The 20,590-nt window shown below is 50.3% G+C and overlaps 1 protein-coding gene across 1 annotated transcript; it reads left to right on the top strand.

The window, feature by feature from the left end:
* Positions 1-1,271: 1,271 nt before the first annotated feature.
* STRIP1 (striatin interacting protein 1) lies at positions 1,272-19,911 on the top strand. The gene is made up of 21 exons (XM_040232095.1): positions 1,272-2,181; positions 4,584-4,653; positions 5,370-5,444; positions 5,866-6,000; positions 6,250-6,370; positions 7,139-7,207; positions 8,222-8,328; positions 8,433-8,560; positions 9,761-9,943; positions 10,322-10,539; positions 11,514-11,579; positions 11,688-11,751; positions 12,850-12,921; positions 13,415-13,489; positions 13,683-13,780; positions 15,009-15,135; positions 15,429-15,529; positions 16,269-16,335; positions 16,888-16,992; positions 17,622-17,826; positions 18,974-19,911. Exons 1-21 carry the CDS (start codon positions 1,879-1,881, stop codon positions 19,219-19,221), a joined length of 2,637 nt encoding a protein of 878 aa, XP_040088029.1. The 5' UTR covers positions 1,272-1,878; the 3' UTR covers positions 19,222-19,911.
* Positions 19,912-20,590: the final 679 nt, after the last annotated feature.

The raw sequence follows: 20,590 nt of genomic DNA, 5'->3' as shown, positions 1-20,590 counted from the left end.
TGATGGGGTGTAACAGCATGCCACAACTACTGAGCCCTTGCGCCAAAACTAGAGAAGCCCCTGTGCTACAAGGACCCCGTGCAGCCAACAGCCAAAAATAATCAAACAAAATTTTAAGTGGAATTACTAAATCAAAATATCCCTTATTCTGAATGTAGCTGAAATAGTGTACTGTTTAAAGGTCTAAATTTTTCCCCAGGTGATACAACTTGTGGTAATAAGTCTAGGAACTTGATCAAAGCTTCTAAGCTTTTGGTCAGTCTTAGAACATGACCAAACTGTGGTCACTGAAACTAGATGTCACGTGTTTGGTTGTGCGGGGTTTGCTGGTATTACCTAAGAATTCTCTCAGCCTTGGTCCTTTTCCTGCAAATTCCTTAGTTTTTCCTATCAGCTTGAACCAGCTCAGCTTGGATGAAATGCTAATTTATAAAATATATTACTGGATTTGAGAAGGAACAGAAAAAGGACAGGAACATAGGTAGGAGGAAGTACCAACATAGCAGCTTGGGATTTATTCATTATTTTGCAACAAAGACTTTTAAAGCAACTACCAGGTGGAACCTTGGCAGAAATCATACAAGAGTTGCATCACAATGACTTTCCAAGAACTGAGCAGCCAAAATGTAGTTCTGGAGAAACAAGGATAAATAAAATGCTTTTAAGGATTTCACAACACAGTATCAGGTAATTACTACACATCACCTCTAAGATGTCAAATGGGTATCTCAAACATGACATGTCCAAAACAGACATCTTGATCTTCCTCCAAACCTATTTTCCTCTGACTTCTCTATTTTAATAAGCAATACAACCACCCACCTAGCTGCTCAAGCCAAAAATTTAGGACTCATCCTTTATTCCTTCCTATCCTGCTGATAGGATTCCAGTCTTTCAGCAAATCTACCTACACAATACAGAAATACCACATCAACCCAATGTTCCAACCTGGCGTAAGACACCATCATTTCCATCTATATAGTCTCTGAACCTGTCCACCCTCACCTACTCTTGCAACACCCCAATCCTTTCTCCAAAAGCAGCAGCAGGTCAACACTTTCTGATGGTTTTCCATTTTACTTAAAATAAAATCCAGGCTACTTTCTATGCTTTTCTAGGCCCTATATTTATCTGGCCCCTGCATTTACATGGCCCTCATCTCCTTCTGTTCTCCTGGCTCGCTCAGTTCCTGCCGAGCCACCTAGGAGGCTCTGCAGTTAGCTGGTCCCTCTATGTTACCTCCATGGATATTGGCATGGCTCTCCCTCACTTCTTTCAGAACTCATTCAAAATCACTCTCAGCCCCTCCTTTCCTAAGCAGCCTGCCTAACATAGCCCAGCTGTACCCCGACCACTGTCGCCTCCCAATGCCTTACACTTGCTTTCGTTTCTTCTCAGCACTTATCTGTGAGAGCATTGTCTGGCTCACCCACAGGCTCTATGTTACAGATCATTTCACTTTTTTCATTAGTGTAGGAACTTGATTTTGTTCCCCATTCTCTTGCACTGCCTTTAGTCTAGGAGACATTCATTAAAAGTTTGTTGAATGAATGATTAAAAGAATGTCATAACTGTAATTGTTTCATTGATTTACTCATTCCTTTCCCACATCTCCCCCACGTGAAGGTAATCTCCATGAAGGCTGGGATCGTGTCCATTTTGTTCTCTACAATATCCCGCAAGCTTTGGACAGATCTGTGAAAGTAACAAGTGCAAAGCGATGTTAAAGGAAAGAGAGGGGTTCCACTAAACTGGCTGAGGGGCTAAGCGAGGCTTTGCAGGTAAAGCTGCGATCTCTAAACTGGAACCGAAACAGAAATTACAAGAAAGGTAAGATTTTCACAAACAGAAAATCTCGCGAGGTGTTGGGCAGTCAAGATGGCGCTGGCACTTGCCGCCACACTTAATATGGCGACCAGGGCGCGTTCCGGGGGGAAAACACGCGAGAGTTGCATCACAGCCATAGTCAGTGAATTGAGCTGGGGGTGTGGAGCCGCCAAGATGGAGCCGGCAGCCGGCACTCCCGGCCCGCTGATCATGAACAACAAGCAGCCTCAGCCGCCGCCACCTCCGCCGCCTGCAACCCCGCAGCCTCCACCTGGGGCACCGCGGACCGCCGGAGGTCTCCTGCCTGGTGGCAAAGCCCGAGAGTTCAACCGCAACCAGCGAAAAGACTCGGAGGTCAGGAGCTTCGGGGGGCGAGGCTAGCACCAGGCGGGCGGCGGCGGTGGACCCCGGCCCCACTTCGGGGCCACTTTCGGGTCCAGGCTGGGTTTCCTGGAGGGTTCGGCAGGGGAGTTGTCATTTACAGCGAAAGGAGCAGGAAGCAAGGCTGGCATCCCCGGGAGTCAGAGGCGTGAAGCTGGGGTCCCCGCCCCGAGCTCTGCCGACCGGGAGAACCTCCCGGAGCCCGTCTCGGCTTTTCTGAGGCCCGGGCTGTAGGTGCGGCCTCCGGGCCCCAGCCCCTGGGAAGTCCGCCCCCTGCCCCATTTCTCGGGTGAAGAGTCAGTGACCTGCGTGCGCTCTAGAGGGCGGGGCGGCTACGCCCCAAACCCCCTAATCATCTCCAGCTTCTGGTCCTGTGAGTTCCGCGGCGCAAGGTGGCGGGCGTGTGTGGGCTGGGAAGGGACTGGCGAGGGTTGGGAAGGCACCTTCGAGAAGGACTGAGCTAATTAATTAGCACTAATGGTATCAATACTACGCGCCTGTAGGTCGCGATGGCTGGAAAGGGGAGCAGTCTGGTTCTGCTCTGAGCTGAGCCACTGCGGATCCAGGCCGCGGTTACGGTGGTTGGTGTGCCCAGTCCACCCGATGCTGAACTGTTAAAGATCAGAAACAAACAGGCGTTGAGGCTCAACATCTCTCTTCTCTCGTTTAGTGGGCTGTTCCTCCCATTCCGGAGACACCGTAGTCTGGAGCTGACTAGTCACCTCACCCCGAGTTAAAGAATTACTCCCACTGCATTCCATTGTAGAATTCATGAATGAAGACACAGACGTAGCAGCGTTTTAGGGCTTCTTAATCAGCATGTTCCCAGAGCACTTACTAGGAAATTTCTTTCACCTGAGACAACCCTGAGGCTGATTAACAGTCAGATGCTTATTAATGAGAGGGCATTTTTTCTTTTCCAGATATAATGTATCAGGTCATACCTGAGTGATGATGCTATCTTTAGACACCTGAAATCAGTACCTCTCAAGCTCTTGGTTTTGTTGGTAAGAACAAACCGCTGGTCAAACATCGGAATTTGACAAGTTCCAGTCAAATACACTTTGAGCTTGAAGTGAATTATTTGAAAAAGCAATGAAACCGACCTTTTGGTAGCCCTTGCATGATGGGCTGATTGCACATCAGCGGTGACTTCTTAATAATTTTTCAAGTATGGAGGATTTTAGAAGTGGTAGGGATGAATCCAGTTTCATCATCAGAGGCATCATAGTTGTTAAATAGTTAACAATTTTCCTGTTTCCATTAAATGTACTTTCTACCCTTTTAATTTCTATAAGGATTCAACACATGGAAGGTCATTCAGTGAATACATTTAAGCTGAGAGACCTGTCAAAATCTATTTTCTTAGAAATAACTGATACAGCTCTCTTTTGAGTCAAAGCTGAAATCAGTAGGCTGGGAGCCCGAGGCAGGCCTGCAGAACAGGGAGGCAGGTATTTGATGAGAGCCACTGTGTGCTACATCGTTTTAATTAGTCCTTAAAAAACCTTTAAGATAGATTTTTGTCATCCTCATTACATAAATGAGGAAACTGAAGCTCGGGAACTTATGAAACTGTGCAGCCTGTTGCCTCTGAATAAGAAGTAGAGTTATTTATGTTACTCATGTTTGAGGGTATGTTATGTCATTTTGTGGGTGGTCATTGTCTTCCCAAGTAGATTGTAATTAAGCTGAGGACTACCTTTTTCTTCACCTCTTCTCTCTTCCCAGAACAAGGCTTCCCAGATGGTGTGTTCTCAGTACTCACATATTTCCAGCAGTAAAAAGATTCTTGCCATAATCTCTCCTATGTGTGGGAGGGAAACCATTTCTGTTCAGCTGCTGCCTTCTCTATCAGTTCTTGCTGAAATTTGAGAGAAAGGCAGGAAGACTGAGGGTGTCAATACTTACTTTGTACTGAGCTGTTGATAGCCCACTAGCCAGAAAGAAACAAGGCTTCTAAAGTCTTAGTACCATGTGGAATGATCATTTCACTGCATGGAACACATGGAAGCTTTAGTGTTTGTTCATCCAACAAGTTTTTATTTGAGTATACGCTCTTCATTCAGTCATTCATGCCAAGTACTGTGCCGAGCATTGTGAAATCATTGGTGAGAAGAATGGACACTAAACAGATGCACAGGAGCATGTATAATTATGGGTTATGATAAGTGCCGTGAAGGAGTAGTGCAAGGGACTCTGAGAGGGCTTGGTAGGGAGAGCCGAACTAACCCGGAAGACAAAACATTGAGAAAACGTCAGAACAGTGAAGGCAGCAATGTGCTGTAACACAGTGGAGTCTCTGGAAGCATGTGTGTTTGTTCTTTGGAAAACACTCATGGTGATCTTTTACGTAACTCTCCTTTTCTCAACAGGGCTATTCTGAGTCTCCAGACCTGGAGTTTGAGTATGCTGACACAGACAAGTGGGCTGCAGAACTCTCAGGTAAGGCAGAGGCCTTCTGTTACTTGGTCTTTAATAAAATTGAGAGTGAGTGTCATTTTGGAGTTCATTTTATCTCCTAGTTAGTACTAGTAATGATATGTATATATGAAACTTAGTAGATTCAAGCCCTTCGTGTCTCATAACTTTGACTTGTCCTTTACTTTTATGAAACATCTCCACATGATCAGCTCAATTGGCTGTGGCCCAGTCCCACTGTGGACATTGATGTTCTTTGGCCATACACAATCCCCCTGACAGTGGTCTCTCCTCGAACAAGGAGTCCTGAGGAATGCCCGTGAGTGGGTCTGTCTCTGTGCCCATCTGTTGTTGCCACTGCTGCTCATATGTAGTATGAGATCAGCCTGAGCTGCTTCTCAAGCCTCCATAGTACAGGCCCTGTTCTCACGCCACTTGAGAGAGACATGTTCACAGTGGCAGTCAGCCTTTGGCATGGCATGGCGGGATCAGTGCGCATTGGACTGGAAATGCCAGGCTTTATGCTGAGCTGGCATCTGGTTATTGGCTGCAGGGGTAGTCAGCATTCTGTTGTGCACGTTAGAGCACTGAGACCCCCTTAGTAATTAGATAGCCTCGACCAGGAGTCACTATGACTCAGGGACAGAGTTGGACCTGGAAGCAAACACCTTACCTTCTCTGCTACTTGTGGCCCTACTATGGGACATGGACATGGAGATAATGACCTTTTTTCTTGACAGAGCTCTATAGCTACACGGAAGGACCAGAATTCCTGATGAATCGAAAATGCTTTGAGGAGGACTTTCGGATGCACGGTGAGACGATTCCCCTGCTTCTTGGCTCCTTTCACCCTGCATCCTGAGAGCTACAGGTTTCTCTTAGTCATCTGAATGACCTCAGTCATCCTGGAGTGGCCAGAGAAGCCTGCTGAACCGTGGTTTTTCAAGGCCAGATGTGACATGTAGGGTGGGCTTGCAGGTACTCTGGTGGGGGCTTTTCAGAAGTGTGTATCATGGGGGGAACTTTATGTAATTAAAATTGCACCCAAAATAGCAGTATTTCAACCACACTTCAAATTCATGGGGCAGTGGTGTGACCTCCTCCTTTATATAAGGAGTAATTTATCTTTCTGAGCACTGGTCCTGTGGCAGTCCTGAATTTGATGGGTTAACATGGTGTCTGTTCCATTGGGAGGATTTTTCTGGGCTCCAATCTAAGCAGTCTCTCTTCTGGCAGTGACAGATAAGAAGTGGACTGAGCTGGACACCAACCAGCACCGCACCCACGCCATGAGGCTCCTGGATGGCTTGGAGGTCACTGCCAGGGAGAAGAGGCTCAGGGTGGCTCGGGCGATTCTCTATGTTGCCCAAGGTACTAAGTGGACACCCAGGGACCCCTGACACCCGCTTCAGTGATGCTGCCCAGTTAGATGCGGGGAGGGGCGCAGCGAGCCGTGCCCTGTGTCCGCTGCCCGGTCAGATGCGGGCAGGGGCGCAGCGAGCCGTGCCCTGTGTCCGCTGCCCCGTCAGATGTGGGCAGGGGCGCAGCGAGCCGTGCCCTGTGTCCGCTGCCCCATCAGATGAGGGGAGGGGCTCAACGAGCCGTGCCCTGTGTCTGCAGGCACCTTTGGGGAGTGCAGCTCAGAGGCCGAGGTTCAGTCCTGGATGCGCTACAACACCTTTCTGCTCTTGGAGGTGGGCACCTTCAACGCTCTGGTGGAGCTTCTGAACATGGAAATAGAGTGAGTTCTTCTGAGGAGCTTAAGTAGGGGAAGGGGGCAGAGGGGCAGAGCTTGCAGAACTAAGCAGTTTTGAGAGGGTTAAATGGGCTGCATGGGGCTCTGTTCTGACCAGACAGTTTGAATAATAGGCGAGATGCTGACCCAAACTTCGAAGACCAATGAGGGGCCCCGCAGCTCGCTAATACCAAAGAGCTCATTAGACAGTGCAGCTCCTGCCCAGGCCTACAGTGTTCCTCCAGAAAAAAATAAAAGTCTCTCATTGTGAACCTTCACACTGCCTTGAGTTTCCCCTGAGCAGACCAGGCACAAGGCTGACACATGGTTTCAAACAACACCTGCTCTAACCTTTGTCTCCACTAGTCCTTTGTTTGGTGGACAGGCCAGCTGTTGCTCATCTAAGGAAAACATCATCAATAGTAAAAGCACTCCTTGGGTGCTTGCATGTCCCAGGCATTGTTCTAAGGACGCTATACATACTAATTCATTAATGATGTAGCTGCTGTTACCGTCCCCATTTTGCAGATGAGGAAACTATGGCATGGAGAAATTGAGTGTCCAAGGGCACGTGGCTAGGCAGTGTTAGAGCCATGATTCCAACCTTGGCAGTCTGGTTCAGGGCCTGAGTTTTTGCCCGCTGGGTCCTACGGGCTCTTGTGCAGTCTAAGTGCATCGCATAGGGTTTTGTCACCTTGTTGGGCAGCACTTGTTGGGGGAACCACTTCTCTTGCTGCCTGGGGGAAGGCACTGACTCTCACGTCTCTCCCACAGCAACAGTGCTGCGTGCAGCAGTGCGGTGAGGAAGCCAGCCATCTCTCTGGCTGACAGCACAGACCTGAGGTGAGGCGAGCAGTACCCCGGGCTCCCTGACCAATAGCCAGAGAAGGAGGGCAGGGCAGGCAGGGGCGGGCACTCTGGGTTTCCTCGCTGTGTATGCTGTTCTTCTGCATGTGCTAATTGCAGATGTGATGGGCTCGGTGTATGATGAGCAGGCCCTACTGAGGGCTCCCTGGGTGGGCCCTGGGATGAGACCCCCAGAGGAAATCCAGGGTGGAGCCACTTAGTAGAAGTGTGGCCTCCTGCCCACGCTGCTGCGAAGAGGCTTGGTGGAGTGGCTTTTTGTATTGGGATGAAGCACGTGATGTGGCTCCTGGGTCAGCCATGTACAATGCACAGCTTGCCCATCTGCATGGGGTTAGTCCTGACAACATCAGGGTGTTTCCTGGCTGTGTCCAGAGTTTAGCAGCTGCTAAACAGCAAGATCACCTTTCCATTTTTGTGAGGATTAGAATCCACCTCTTTTTGTGAATTTGGAAGTTTTCAGATTAGATGCTGGTGGCGTTCCCTACTATAGTTAGGGTCCCTGGCCATCGTCCTGCTTGCTACTGGTTCTCCTCCATCACGGGGTAAACACTTGCTTGTTCTCATCTTGACCATCCTCTACTTTGTCTGATCCAACACCCACTTCCTCAGCTCACTCCTGCTTCTCTGTTTTTCTCATTCCAGGAAGCTTAGGGTAGTAAATGCTTTGCGCCATTCTTGCTCATGTCTGGATATCCATTCAGTAGCCATTTAAAAGCATCTGCTTTGAGTAAGCACTCATACCCTAGAAATACAGAGTAGAAGGTCTGGTCCCAACCTTAGCACCAAGGACAAAGAAGGAAACATCACAGGTGTTTTGTGGGACTGAGTTTTCAGTTTTTTCTACCTTACAGTCCCTGCACCCTTCCCTCCACCCCTGCCCCAGCCAGCCTTTGTGTGCAGGCTTTTCTCATGTCAGGTGGGATGTGAGGAAGCAAAGGTGCTCCCTTGATCCCCCATCCTGCCCCCTTAGGAGCTGCCTCTTGTTCCCAGGGTCTTGCTTAACATCATGTACCTGATTGTGGAGACCGTTCACCAGGAGTGTGAGGGTGATAAGGCCGAGTGGAGGACGATGCGACAGACCTTCAGGGCTGAGCTGGGTAGGACTCTGGAGGCCCTGGCTGGAGGCCCTCCTGGGAACGGAGGCTGGAGAGCTTTGGGAGCCTGTTGCTGCCGATGGTCCTGATACCTTGGTGTCCCCCAGGTTCCCCGCTGTACAACAATGAGCCATTTGCCATCATGCTGTTTGGGATGGTGACCAAATTTTGCAGTGGCCATGCACCTCACTTCCCCATGAAAAAGGTTCTCTTGCTGCTCTGGAAGACAGTGTTGGTGAGCACTTCCTTGAAGGGGAACTCAGGTGCTAGGGGACAGGGGAGGACTGTGTATCCTTTTGGATATTGAATTATATGAATACATTAACTGCTTTAGTTGAAAAAAAACTCTGAAAGAAGGGTCCTGAAAGGAAAGGACAAAAAAGTGTTACTTTGGGCTCACAGCAGACAAAGAGGACTTGGTGTGTGAATCAGAATAGGTGGTTGGTTCCCTGGTTTCTGGAAACTGTTTTCTGCAACCATGTAACACCTTCTCCCCAGACAGGCTGCTCTTGAACCTGGAGCTTGTAAAATGATTCGAAGCAAGATTAAAGCTGGTGTAATGGGGCCCCTCAGTCAGATGTCACTGGAAAGAAGAAAGGGTGAGCCCTGAGCCTACGTTAGCCTCAGGGTATGGTCTAAAAGCTTACTTTCTTTCTAGCTAGGGAAGGATTGGGTCCAGGAAAGCAGGTGGCCATTACCCTTGGCTTGGGGGCCATGCTCAGTAGCCAGACCCATGCCAAACCAGGAGCCCTTTTTGCTGGGAGGACAGAGGAGCTGGAGTCTGTACTCTTGTTCTCCCTGGGCCTCACCTTCCCATCTTCCATAATGGGCCAACTCTGCGGAGCCAGAGTTCAATGAGTTTAGGCCCCTTTAGAGTGGTCTACACATTTCACCTTGGCCAGAAGCCTGTTGGTTGCCTATGAAACCTCATTGAAGCCAGAGTGGAAAGCAGTTGAATTGCTCAGAAACAATGAAATGAAGCAGGCTAAAATCATTGAACTCTACTGGGGTTTTACTTCTAGGGGGATGTTTAGATGAAGTTTTTTTTGTGTTTTGTTTTCTTAATTTGAGCATCCAGCATTGTATTCCCAATTTAACTTCGAAAGACTAGCATTTGAGTGTCACCTACTTTTCTAGGAACTTGAAGGGTTAAGCTCTTCAGGCAGCTTTGTTGTTACTTGATGAGTCTGTGGGCCACACAGAGCCACGTGTGCTTCTGCACCAGGCTTTGTCAGCCTGTGTGTCTCTCCTCCTTGACCCCCTTTCCCCTCTCCCATGATGATGTCACTTGCTTTTCTTAGAGGTGGGCCGAGTCCCTTGTTCGGAGGTTGTGTGGTCTTTGTAAAGATATGGTGTCACAGATGCTTTTGAGCCTGACACAGACAGGGACTGGCTTATGGACATGTTGACCTGGCTCCACACCTGTCTGATGCAGTGCACTCTGGGCGGCTTTGAGGAGCTGCAGAGCATGAAGGCCGAGAAGCGCGCCATCCTGGGGCTCCCCCCGCTGCCTGAGGACAGCATCAAGGTCATCCGCAACATGAGGGCTGCCTCACCCCCAGCCTCTGCCTCCGACCTCATTGAGCAGCAGCAGAAACGGGGCCGTCGGGAGCACAAGGTGAGGGCGACAAGGTCCCCATGACTCCTGAGGGTTCTCAGGGTGCACAGGTGCAGTGGCATGGTCCCTGGATGAGCCCTAGGTTGTTGCAGGTCCCCTCTGATCAACGAGTCGGTGTGCATGCCTTCAGGGCAGGGACACTGTCCCCAGCCCAGGGGCTGGGATCTAGTGGGCACTTAGGACATGGCACTTCTGAGGGACTCTGGGGCAAGAGCTGATGTGTCACTTGGGCCCAAGACCATGACTTGCGCTCAGGTTTTTCCCACTGCTCCTGGCTCTCTTCCTACCACCTTTCTATGTAATTGCCTCTCCAGCCTCCATGCCCCTTTCTCGTTCGTTGGTTGGCTCTTGTCTGACCTGCCTTCCCTCTGCTTTCAGGCACTGATAAAGCAGGACAACTTGGATGCCTTCAACGAGCGGGATCCCTACAAGGCCGATGACTCTCGAGAGGAGGAGGAGGAGAACGACGACGACAGCAGTCTGGAGGGGGAGACGTTCCCCCTTGAGCGGGATGAGGTCATGCCTCCCCCAGCACAGCACCCCCAGACTGACAGGCTGACCTGCCCGAAGGGGCTCCCATGGGCTCCCAAGGTCAGGTGAGTCTCAGCCCTCCTGAACGCTCTTCACTCCTGAAACCAGAGTCACCATTCCCGCAGGCCTGGCATTTGGCCTGAGTTGTCACATGAGGTCCTGTGCAAGGCCAGGATGTCCTTGGCCTTGGGATGAGCCTCTCTTGAAGTGCCCAGTGCTGGCCCTGGGGGGTCAGGGTGCTGGCCTGGTACAAAGAGGCTCTTACGTGGCTCTCAAATCAGTAACATGGATTAGCTCTTGGTTAGACGTGATACTAGTGAAAGGAAATACGAAAAAATTAAAACAAGGACATTTAAGGAAACCCATCTCCACTCTCCCAGGGGTTGTGTATATTTGAAAATTATAGATTAAGGAAGAATTTCTTCAGAACCATAATTAAGATGTTTGAGACACGTGTGTGTGAATCTATGGATTTGAAGGTTCCTGTATGCTTATAAATGTGATCTGTTTGAAAGGGCATCAACTTAAGAAACAGATGAACATGGGAAAGGATATAGAAGTCATTTTATTGATCTAAATAAAGCCCCAGTTTTCAGTGATCTGTGATGGGAATACAGAACAAGTCATCAGAAAATGAAAGCTAGCCTAATGGTCTGAGACAGAACAATATGACTCATATGAAAAAATGAGTAATTTACAGCTGTAATTGGAAATTTCATAAATATCTGAGAAATTCTGTTGACGGACTTGTTATTAACATCAAGTACGCTTGAATAAAGTACGCTTTTATGTTTGATGTAGCACCTTGATTTTATGAGTAAATTAGTTACACTTAATATGTTTTCAGAGTATTGATCCAACAGCATTGTAAAGGACCTTAAAATAGTCTGAAGGTTTCAGTTCTTTCCTTTTTTTCAAGAAGAAAAACAATTTGGGAGACTTTTTCTTTTGGCTTCACAATTTCTGGACGTTCTGTGTTTTATTAACCATAACGCCTTGAGATAACTTGTAAGAAAGCCACAGTCTTTTCCTTTGGCAGAGAGAAAGACATTGAGATGTTCCTCGAGTCCAGCCGCAGCAAGTTCATAGGTTATACTCTGGGCAGGTGAGTATGATCTGAGTGCCTTTTAAAGAAAGGTAGTGGGAAGGTCACCCTCCCAGCCTCAGGTGTTTGAGGACCCAGACCTAACACAGGGCCTTTGTTCTTCTCCAGTGACACGAACACAGTGGTGGGGCTGCCCAGGCCAATCCACGAAAGCATTAAGACTCTGAAACAGGTAGGTGGCTTCACGTAAGCTTTTAGCCTAGTTTGCTCCCAAGTGAGTAAAGTGAGACCAGCCTATTGGGAGAAGCTTTTTTAGACTTCTGTCTGCCTGAAGGAACCAGGGGTGGAGGAATAGGTGGACAGTGGCAATATCCTTAAAAACACTTTTTCATATGTTTTACTTATTTTAACTGAGCGTTTTTTATTGGGTACTTACTGGGGTACCCATTAAAGATTAAATTAATTGACAGTTGGCGTTTTAAGGGGCCTAGGAAATAGCCTCCGTTTTCCTTGCCCAAGTTCAGGGAGTTGAGTTAGAAGAGCAGGCAGATGGAGATTCAGATGCCAGCTTTGTTGCCGATGGAGTGATATGGGAGCACAGCTGCAGGAGGTGTCCTGACACCTCTCTTCCAGAGTTAGGCAGACTCGCCTGCCCAGACCAGAGAGGGCTGGAGCCCTGCTCAGCCTAGGCAAGGAGCAGAAGAGTACCCAGGCTTTTCTTTTTCCTTAAGAGAGAAGAGAAAGAGGTTGAGCGAGACTGTCCTGTTCCTCCTCTGATACTGGCCAGTCAGGAAGGGGAGGAGTGAGTTGGGGGGGCGACGGGGAGAGACCAGGGTGTTTGGTACACACGTGTCCCTCCAGTGGGAGGAAACAGCACAATGAGGAAGAGGTGTGTCCCCTAAGATTGTATCTGGCATATGTGTGTTCATATATGTTTGAAATATATTGTCAAAATTTGTAGTACTAGGTGGGCCTCATGCAGCTAGGCTTTTTGAGTATTTGAGTACTTGATTCTGTGTACTTGAGTCCTTGATTCTGCTTTTAAGTTTCCTCCTGTAGCTGTAGCTATCGGAAAGTCCCCTTCTCTCCTTTAATTTGCCTTTTTCCCCCTAACCTGTTCTGTGTTTTCTTTATACTGGTTTTAAGAGACAGGTGCCCACTTAGAAAAAATATTTTGGGTTGGGGTTTTAGTTCAGGATCTCTGTGGTGACTTAGCCCTCTTTGAGAAGATGATGTTTGAAGAAAATTGCATGGGGTCTTTCCCAGGTGTGGGCATTTGGCCAGAGGATGAGAGGTGTCTGCCCTAATGTCTCTTTCCCTCTCTTTCCAGCACAAGTACACGTCGATTGCAGAGGTCCAGGCACAGATGGAGGAGGAGTACCTTCGCTCTCCTCTCTCGGGGGTGAGTTGGGGGCCTTCCTCAGCTCACAGGATCCCAGCCGTTCCCAGCACTGTACTTAGGCCTAGGCTGCAGAGTATCCTGGCCTGCCCTCACATAGCTCCCAGTCTAGCTCCTGCTGCAGGGCTGCTGCATGTCGGGTGAAGGGGGAAGAGCACAGACTCTGGGCCCGCCACCTACCTCTCAATCCTAGCTCCACTCCTTGGTGGATGGTGACTTAGGTAAGGTACTCTATCTCCTTCTGCTTTCCCTTCCTCGGCTGTTAAATGGAAATAACAATAGTACTTTCTTCATAGAGTTGTAGTAAGGATTCATTGTGTCTTTACAAGTGAAGTACCTGGCACATTTTGTTATTAAAAGTTTGTGATCATCATTAGCATTGTCGTTTACATCCATATTTACAGATTCTCCTCCAGCCAGCTAGCAGACTGGCTCAGGAGAGCATTGTCAGGACCAAGCTTTGTATCAGTGCCCCTTGTATGCATTGTGTTGAAAGGGAGAAGAGGAAGTTGAACAGGTCCCTGCAGAAACTCTATACCAAGGCTTGCTCCCCAGCCTGCCACAGTACATGGTGAGTGTGCGTCTCCTGAGAGCTCTGCCTGCCATGGGGTCACTGCCCCACAACAGGCCTTGAGAGCATGCCCACCGGTGTCCTTGAGCCCCTCCTTTTGCCCCCTAAGCACCTCTAAAAGCACCGCCTCTCAGGAGTTTGTGCTGCTTGGGGCCCTCTCAGCCATGCTGTGTGAATATCTGCTCCTTGCCAGATAGCGCTACTGAAGATCCTGCTGGCTGCAGCTCCCACCTCAAAGGCCAAAACAGACTCAATCAACATCCTAGCTGACGTCCTGCCTGAGGAGATGCCGTGAGTATCAAGTCTTGAGTGTTGAGGATGTACAGAAAGGGGACGTGTTTGCTGGGTGGTGGTGGTCCTTTGTTTTGTTGCTGCTGCTGCTGCTGCTGTTATATTAGCTCAGCTTCTCTGCAGATTAACTTTAGCGTATTCTTGGTTTAGACGAAAGAAAATGTACTGGGTAAAATAATTAGTTTTACTGCTTGTGGGGACACTTTCATCTAGTTGGCCTGGATTCTAGTGTAGACTCTGCAACTGAGTGAATTGGAGAAGTCACTTCCTCTTCCTCCTCTGTTAAATGAATGGGGCTGTGTCTGACATTTCCCCAAGTGCTCCCTTGAAAGGTATGTGATTAGGACGTTCAGGACATACAGTTTTAGCTTCTGCACAAAAATCAGCCATTGGAGCTGGGTGTAGATTCTTTAATATTCACCAGTGAACTGGCATGAAAAATATTTTTGAACATCCCAGGGTAATAGTGAAATCTCTAGGGGTTCTTCCTTCCTGGGGCCCCGACCTCATCTTTTTGATCTGAGAGTACAAACTCAGATCACGTTCTACTTTGAGAATGACCTGGGCACCTGATCTCCTGCCTGCCTGCCAAGACTGCCCAGCTCTGAGCCTAACTCCCTGGTGGGCTGGCCACTTGAGTCTAGTGGTGACAGCCAGTGAGGGAGTAGGAGGGTTGGCTAACACCAAAGGGGATGTTAGAGAATGCCAGGGCATCTGATGGTCCTTGGAAAAAGGATTCCAGAGTCAAATATTAAATCTCCTCTTACAAAGATTTATAGTTAACTCCTTAATTAAGAACTTAACTCCTAAATTAAGAAACTGATTTAAGTAAATGCTTCCTAAATGTATCTGACTCCAAACCCCTTTTCCCCATAACAAGAGCCATCTCAATATGCTGGTATTCCAACAGAACATGCTCTGAGAAACACAAGTACGTATGATGGCAGAAGCCTAAGGAAGATCTTGAGATGAGAAGTTCATTTTTGGAGGAAACGCAGGGAAATAGGCTAAGAATATGTTTGGGGCATCAGAAGGAAGAAGTCAGGTGTACTGAGCTAGATTGCTTGGGAGGTGGGTGGGAGGAGCCAGGCCTAATCTCTGAGATGTCCGTAGGGTGGAGGGTTAGGTGGGAGCTCTGCCCCGAGAAGGCTCAGGAGTCCTGTCTCCTGGGAGCGCCAGGCAGGAGGTGCTGCACATGCTGGGGGCTCACCCAGGGTTGTGCTTCTAGCACCACAGTGCTGCAGAGCATGAAGCTGGGAGTGGATGTGAACCGCCACAAAGAGGTCATCGTTAAGGCCATTTCTGCCGTCCTGCTGCTGTTGCTGAAGCACTTCAAGCTGAACCACGTCTATCAGGTATCTACAGCCCCTTCCTTCTGTCCACAGGGCCAGGGCCTTAGGCAGTGCCGCTCTTCAGGCCCCAAAGAACAGAGGCTTGGCCTTCAAACCTCCCTGAACTCTGTGCGAATGTGCAGATAAACAGTCCTCCACGCGAGGCCTTTCATTACGACAGAAAGGGTGAGATCCCAACTGCTGCTGCTGCTAAGTCTCTTCAGTCCGACTCTGTGCGACCCCATAGACGGCAGCCCGGCAGGCTCCCCCGTCCCTGGGATAAGGGACATGCTTATTTTTTCTCCTGTTGCTTTCAGTTTGAGTACATGGCCCAGCACCTGGTGTTTGCCAACTGCATCCCTTTGATCCTAAAGTTCTTCAATCAAAACATTATGTCCTACATCACTGCCAAGAACAGGTGATAAGGACCAGGGATCAGGAAGGGGTGGGTATGGCCAGATGGCAGGGCTCCTAGCTGGCCTCTTCCACTGAGCCCAGTCAGCATCCGCAAGCTGGTGCTCTGCCAGATGTCAGGACCCAGAGATGAAAGAGGCGTGGTCTGTAGAAAACGCCAGTTTGTCAAACCTGAGTCTGGCTAGTCTGGTGACAGGGGGCTCAGTCTGTCTGTGCCTGGGTGGGAGGGTTCTCATCCTGGGCTCTAGTACTGCCCTCAGTCCTTCTGTGTCCCCCATTCTTTTGAGGAGCCTGGCGAGGCTGCCTGCTGTTCCCAGGAGCTCGGCCATGTGCAGTGATGGCTTGTCTGCTCTTACCCCACCCCGTCACCTGGTGCCAGCTGTGCTTGACACTGACTGCTTGTCACTGTGATACACCGCAAGCTGAGCTGTTAGCCAGACACAGTCTCCAGGAGGGGTTTGGCGTAAATTAATTGCCTTGAGAAATCGACCCCCAGCCCCAGGTTTATTGCTGTGAGGGATACCATGCTCTCTCCACCCCTCACAAGATTACAAGCTTGTCTCTGGCTACAAAGGGGTCTTACGAGTGCTCTCGTAGCAGGTGTTTCCCTGTCAGGGTAGTGTAGACAAGGTAGATTGCTGTTCTGCTTCGGCAAGCAGAGAGGAAAGCCAGGAGCCAGCAGCCGTTCTGCCAGGCCCCAGCCCTTGCTCATGGTGGGTGCCTTGTTCCCTTGCCCTCTGCAGCATCTCTGTCCTGGACTACCCTCACTGTGTGGTGCACGAGCTGCCAGAGCTAACTGCCGAGAGTCTGGTAAGTAGCTGGCCTCTGCCCCAGCGCTCCCTCTGAGTAAGGGCTGGACCGGAGAGCCTGCCCCCTCACCCGGGGGAAAGGTGTCTTCACAGGTCAGCTCACTGTTGAGTGCCTGGCTTTTGAAGCACTGACATTGCATAGGAGGACCAGGAAGGGGACCTTGTAGGAACGTTTGGATTTAGAAATTATTTTGTCAGGACTGTGGTCTTCAGGGGCTGCTGACCCAGAGCTCACCTGGTCAAGTCGTTTCCTTCTCCCCACGCTGGAACTCTGGGGCCACAGCTCTGAGGGAGCCTGGGTGCCCCAGGTAGCGGGGGCTGAGGCCAGAGCCCCCAATGTCATGCTCCATGTTCCCTGCAGGAAGATTCTAGGGAGCACCCCCTACCCTCTGCCAGCTTCTGGGATGGCATGCCCCCGGGCTGAGGAGAGGAGAGAGTTCCTGGTGCCCACGTGGAGTGACCCGCAGTGCTGAGATCATATATGGGAGGGCCTGGGAAACTGGGGGCGCCTGCAGCTGTGCAGGAGACGATGGTTCCTGGGTTTTCCCTGCAGGAAGCAGGTGACAATAACCAGTTTTGCTGGAGAAACCTCTTTTCTTGTATTAATCTGCTTCGGATCTTGAACAAGCTGACAAAATGGAAGCATTCAAGGACGATGGTGAGTCAGCACAGCCAGCAGGCGTGAGTCTTGTAGCTAAAGCAGAGTGCCACCCGCTGTCCTGTCCCCTTCGCATGGGGCAGGGGGTTCCCAGGGCTGCTGGAGCAGCCTCATCCTCCTCACCTAACTCTCCTGGAGCCACATCTTTACATGTTGAGGTGGACCCCTGGTTCCTTGATGAGTTGAACTGGAAGCTAGAAGAGGTGCAGTCAAGCACTGCCACAAATTCACGTGTAATATAGAAGGAATTTTGAATAGCCTCTTAATCTCCACTGGTAACATAACCAGGGTTCTGAGAAACATCTTAACTCTGAGTCTGTGGATGCCTCAGGTGGGGAGGCCCACTAATCCCCTGTAATTTTATGTACCTGCACATAGGGATACTTTGGGTGATGGAATCCATAGCTTTCTTCAGATTCCAGAATGACCCATAACTCGGGTGACCAACCATCCAGGTTTGCCTGGGACTTGCCTAGTTTTAGCCAGGAGACTTCAGTGGAAGTCACATGTCCCAAGAAACTCTTAGTCTGAGGAAGACTACGACAGTGGGTCACCCTACCTGTAACCCGGAGGGACAGCAGTGGGTTGATTTCTGCCCTCAACACAGCCTCCCTCGTGCCCCTTTCCAGATGCTGGTGGTGTTCAAGTCAGCTCCCATCCTGAAGCGGGCCCTGAAAGTGAAACAGGCCATGATGCAGCTGTATGTGCTGAAGCTGCTCAAGGTGCAGACCAAGTACCTGGGACGGCAGTGGCGAAAGAGCAACATGAAGACCATGTCTGCCATCTACCAGAAGGTGCGGCATCGGCTGAACGACGACTGGGCCTACGGCAACGGTGAGGCTCTGGTGAGGCCGGGGAGGGATGGGGGAAGGCGACGGCTCTCCCTCTGCTTGTAAGTCTCCCTCCGAGCAACCTGGAAGTGCCCAGCTCCTGCTTCTGTAGCATCAGAATGGGAAGCCCAGGAGGGACCTGGAGAGACCACCAGGCTGTGTCTGTGGTCAGCCCTGCTCCTCTCTGCCTCCTGTTCCCTTCTCCAGGACTTGTCACAAGACTTTCTCCAGCCTCTCGCCCCTCTCACCCCTGCAGCTGCCTTGGTTCTGGTCACCGAAATTCTCGCAGCTCCTAATGGCTTCCCTGCCTCTAGTTCCTTTCCCTTCATCAGTGCCTCAGACTTTGCCCTAGTGATATTTATAAAACCCAGATCCAGTGGCGGTATCTCTCTGAATATAATCCTTCTTTGACTTCTGATTTCCCTAAGAATTAGAGCCAAACTCTTAACGCATAAGGCCCACACATGGTCCCTCCCTGTCCTCTGTAATCTGTCCACTTTCTCAGCCCAGCTTCCATCACACCTGGGGCTCTGAGCATGTTGGCCATCCTGTCCTGGACTTTGTTTCCCTCTCTTGGCAGCGTGCCTCCCTGTAGCCCTCTGTATCTGTACGTGTTCCTCCCCTCCCACCTTGGCCTCCCTGGCAGAGTGGGTCTTCCTGGTATCCCCAAGCATGCTGCCGCACCCTTAGACTTCCTGACCACGGCACCAGGGCCACGTGACTGCATCTGCACTCCCAACGCCCTGAATTTGTAGAGGCAAGGTGGCCCACAGCACCTGGTCAGGGATTTGAGAGAATAAGCGAACAGGGGTATCTGCAGGTTCCTTCCTTTTATCTGGGAGAACCAGGGGGAATGTGACTTTCAGAGAAGTATGTTGTACTCCTGGCTTTCCTTCAGCAGATCCACATGAACTGCTGTATAGCCTCTTTCTTCGTAGCTCTGGCGTTTCCCTTTTGACTGACTTTTCCTGTGTACCTAGGAAAGAAGTCCTGTAAGTCTTCCCGAGGGTTGGGCTTGGAGGTTTCCTGCTATTGGTTGACATTGAACTGGCCAAGCCCAGGCCTGCATGGTCCTGAGCCACAGTGACCCCAAGGGGAGCTGCCACAAGGCTTTGGCTCTCAACATAACATGTCCTCCTGCTTTGTCGTAGATCTTGATGCCCGGCCTTGGGACTTCCAGGCAGAGGAGTGTGCCCTCCGTGCCAACATTGAGCGCTTCAATGCCCGACGCTATGACCGGGCCCACAGCAACCCCGACTTTCTTCCTGTGGATAACTGCCTACAAAGTGTCCTGGGCCAGCGGGTGGACCTCCCTGAGGACTTCCAGATGAACTATGACCTCTGGTTAGAAAGGGAGGTCTTCTCCAAGCCCATTTCCTGGGAAGAGCTGCTGCAGTGAGGCTCCTGGGTGGGAGGCTGAAAATGAAAGAAGGGGTGATCTCCAGGTACCCCAGGGGCTGTCCTGGTTCCTTGCTGCAGTGCTCCCTTCCTCCTGCAGGTGGCAGCACATCCCTACTGTGCCCTTCCGAGCCAGTGCTGGGCTGGTGAGCAAGTCTGGATCTGGCTTCTCTTTGATTCCCAGGGTCCTGCTCGGGAGTGGTCATCTCTGCCTGAGATCCTCTCTTCCTTCACTCTTCCTTGCCCTCCTCTCTTGGGCATAGTTGGTTGCAGCTCCTTTGTCATTCCACCGAAGGCTGGAATGGGCTGGGAATGCACCGTGTCTGAATTTCAGGGGTCATGCTCCCTCTTCTGAGACACAAATCCTTGGCATGTCAGCTTGCCAGAGAAGGAGGGCTTGGGATTAGAGCGGAATCTTGGCCTTGCTCTGGGGGTTTCTGATGTCATTCCAGCCTCTTGCTAGGTTTCATCCAGAAGCAATTGCAGAGGCTCCTGCAGCTGCCTCAGCACTTTGGTTTTGGATAGGGTTAGGGGAGGAGAAGAAGCTTCCCTTAATCGGAGGGGCCATTTTCTTTTCCTGGTGTGCAAGGTTTGTAAATATCTATATATAAATCTGTGTGTATTCTTGTGTCATGTTGAGGTTTTTAATGTGTTTGTGTATTCTGTTTACATTAAAAGGAAGCAAAACCAATGCCCATTGCCTTGTCTGCAGGAAACATGGCCCCTGAACATCTCCTCCAGGTCTAGAAAGTGGATTTTCTTGCCAGCATTGATAAATCACCCCCTTGTCCCTGCCAAACTGCCCACTTTTCCCATCCGAGAGGGAAGCAGAGGGCGAGTTGGTACTTAGCCCAAGTGTTCTTGTCCCAGTCAGTCTGGTTTTGCTCCAGGGCTTCCAGCCCCAGGGCTCAGAGTTGCTGAAGTGATAAGTTGTCTGCAGCCCCCTGGGTTAGAGATAATTCCACTAGGAGCCCCAGGTTTCTCTGGCTAACACCCTTGAGCTGGCCTCAGCCAAACCAATTCCAGTACTAGGAGGGGAGGGGCCAGGTCAGAGAAGGGGTAGACTGTCCTGGGCCCTCACCGGGCAGGTGCCTGGGACTGAGAGGAGACTTAAGTGCCCAGAGCCTGGGGAAGCAGACCATAAGGAGTCCTGGGAAAGAGAGGGTCGGCAGGCCCACGTGGCTGAAGAAGAAGCAAGGCGCACCTTTGTGCCCAGCGTCAGTGTGAGGCCTCCTGGAGCCTGCCTCCGGCCTTCGGGTCCCTGGATATGTCTGCCTCCACCTCGCTTGATCTTGAGGCTCTGCTTCTGAGGATCTTATGTTCTGATGCTGGGAAAGGGTGTCCCCTTTTCAGAACTGCTTCAAGTTTCC

This window comes from Oryx dammah, unplaced genomic scaffold, assembly GCF_014754425.2.
Source record: "Oryx dammah isolate SB20612 unplaced genomic scaffold, SCBI_Odam_1.1 HiC_scaffold_28, whole genome shotgun sequence".
NCBI lineage: Eukaryota > Metazoa > Chordata > Mammalia > Artiodactyla > Bovidae > Oryx > Oryx dammah.
This window is presented reverse-complemented; position numbering and strand designations above follow the sequence as displayed.

What these genes read in the sequence shown, in the direction of transcription:
- STRIP1 (XM_040232095.1), top strand. Translation starts at nt 1,879, where the DNA reads ATGGCGCTGGCACTTGCCGCCACACTTAATATGGCGACCAGGGCGCGT. An exon ending in GATTCTCTATGTTGCCCAAG is followed by an intron (nt 6,001 to 6,249) that starts GTACTAAGTGGA and finishes CTGTGTCTGCAG; the next exon opens with GCACCTTTGGGGAGTGCAGC. An exon ending in GCATTAAGACTCTGAAACAG is followed by an intron (nt 11,752 to 12,849) that starts GTAGGTGGCTTC and finishes CTCTCTTTCCAG; the next exon opens with CACAAGTACACGTCGATTGC.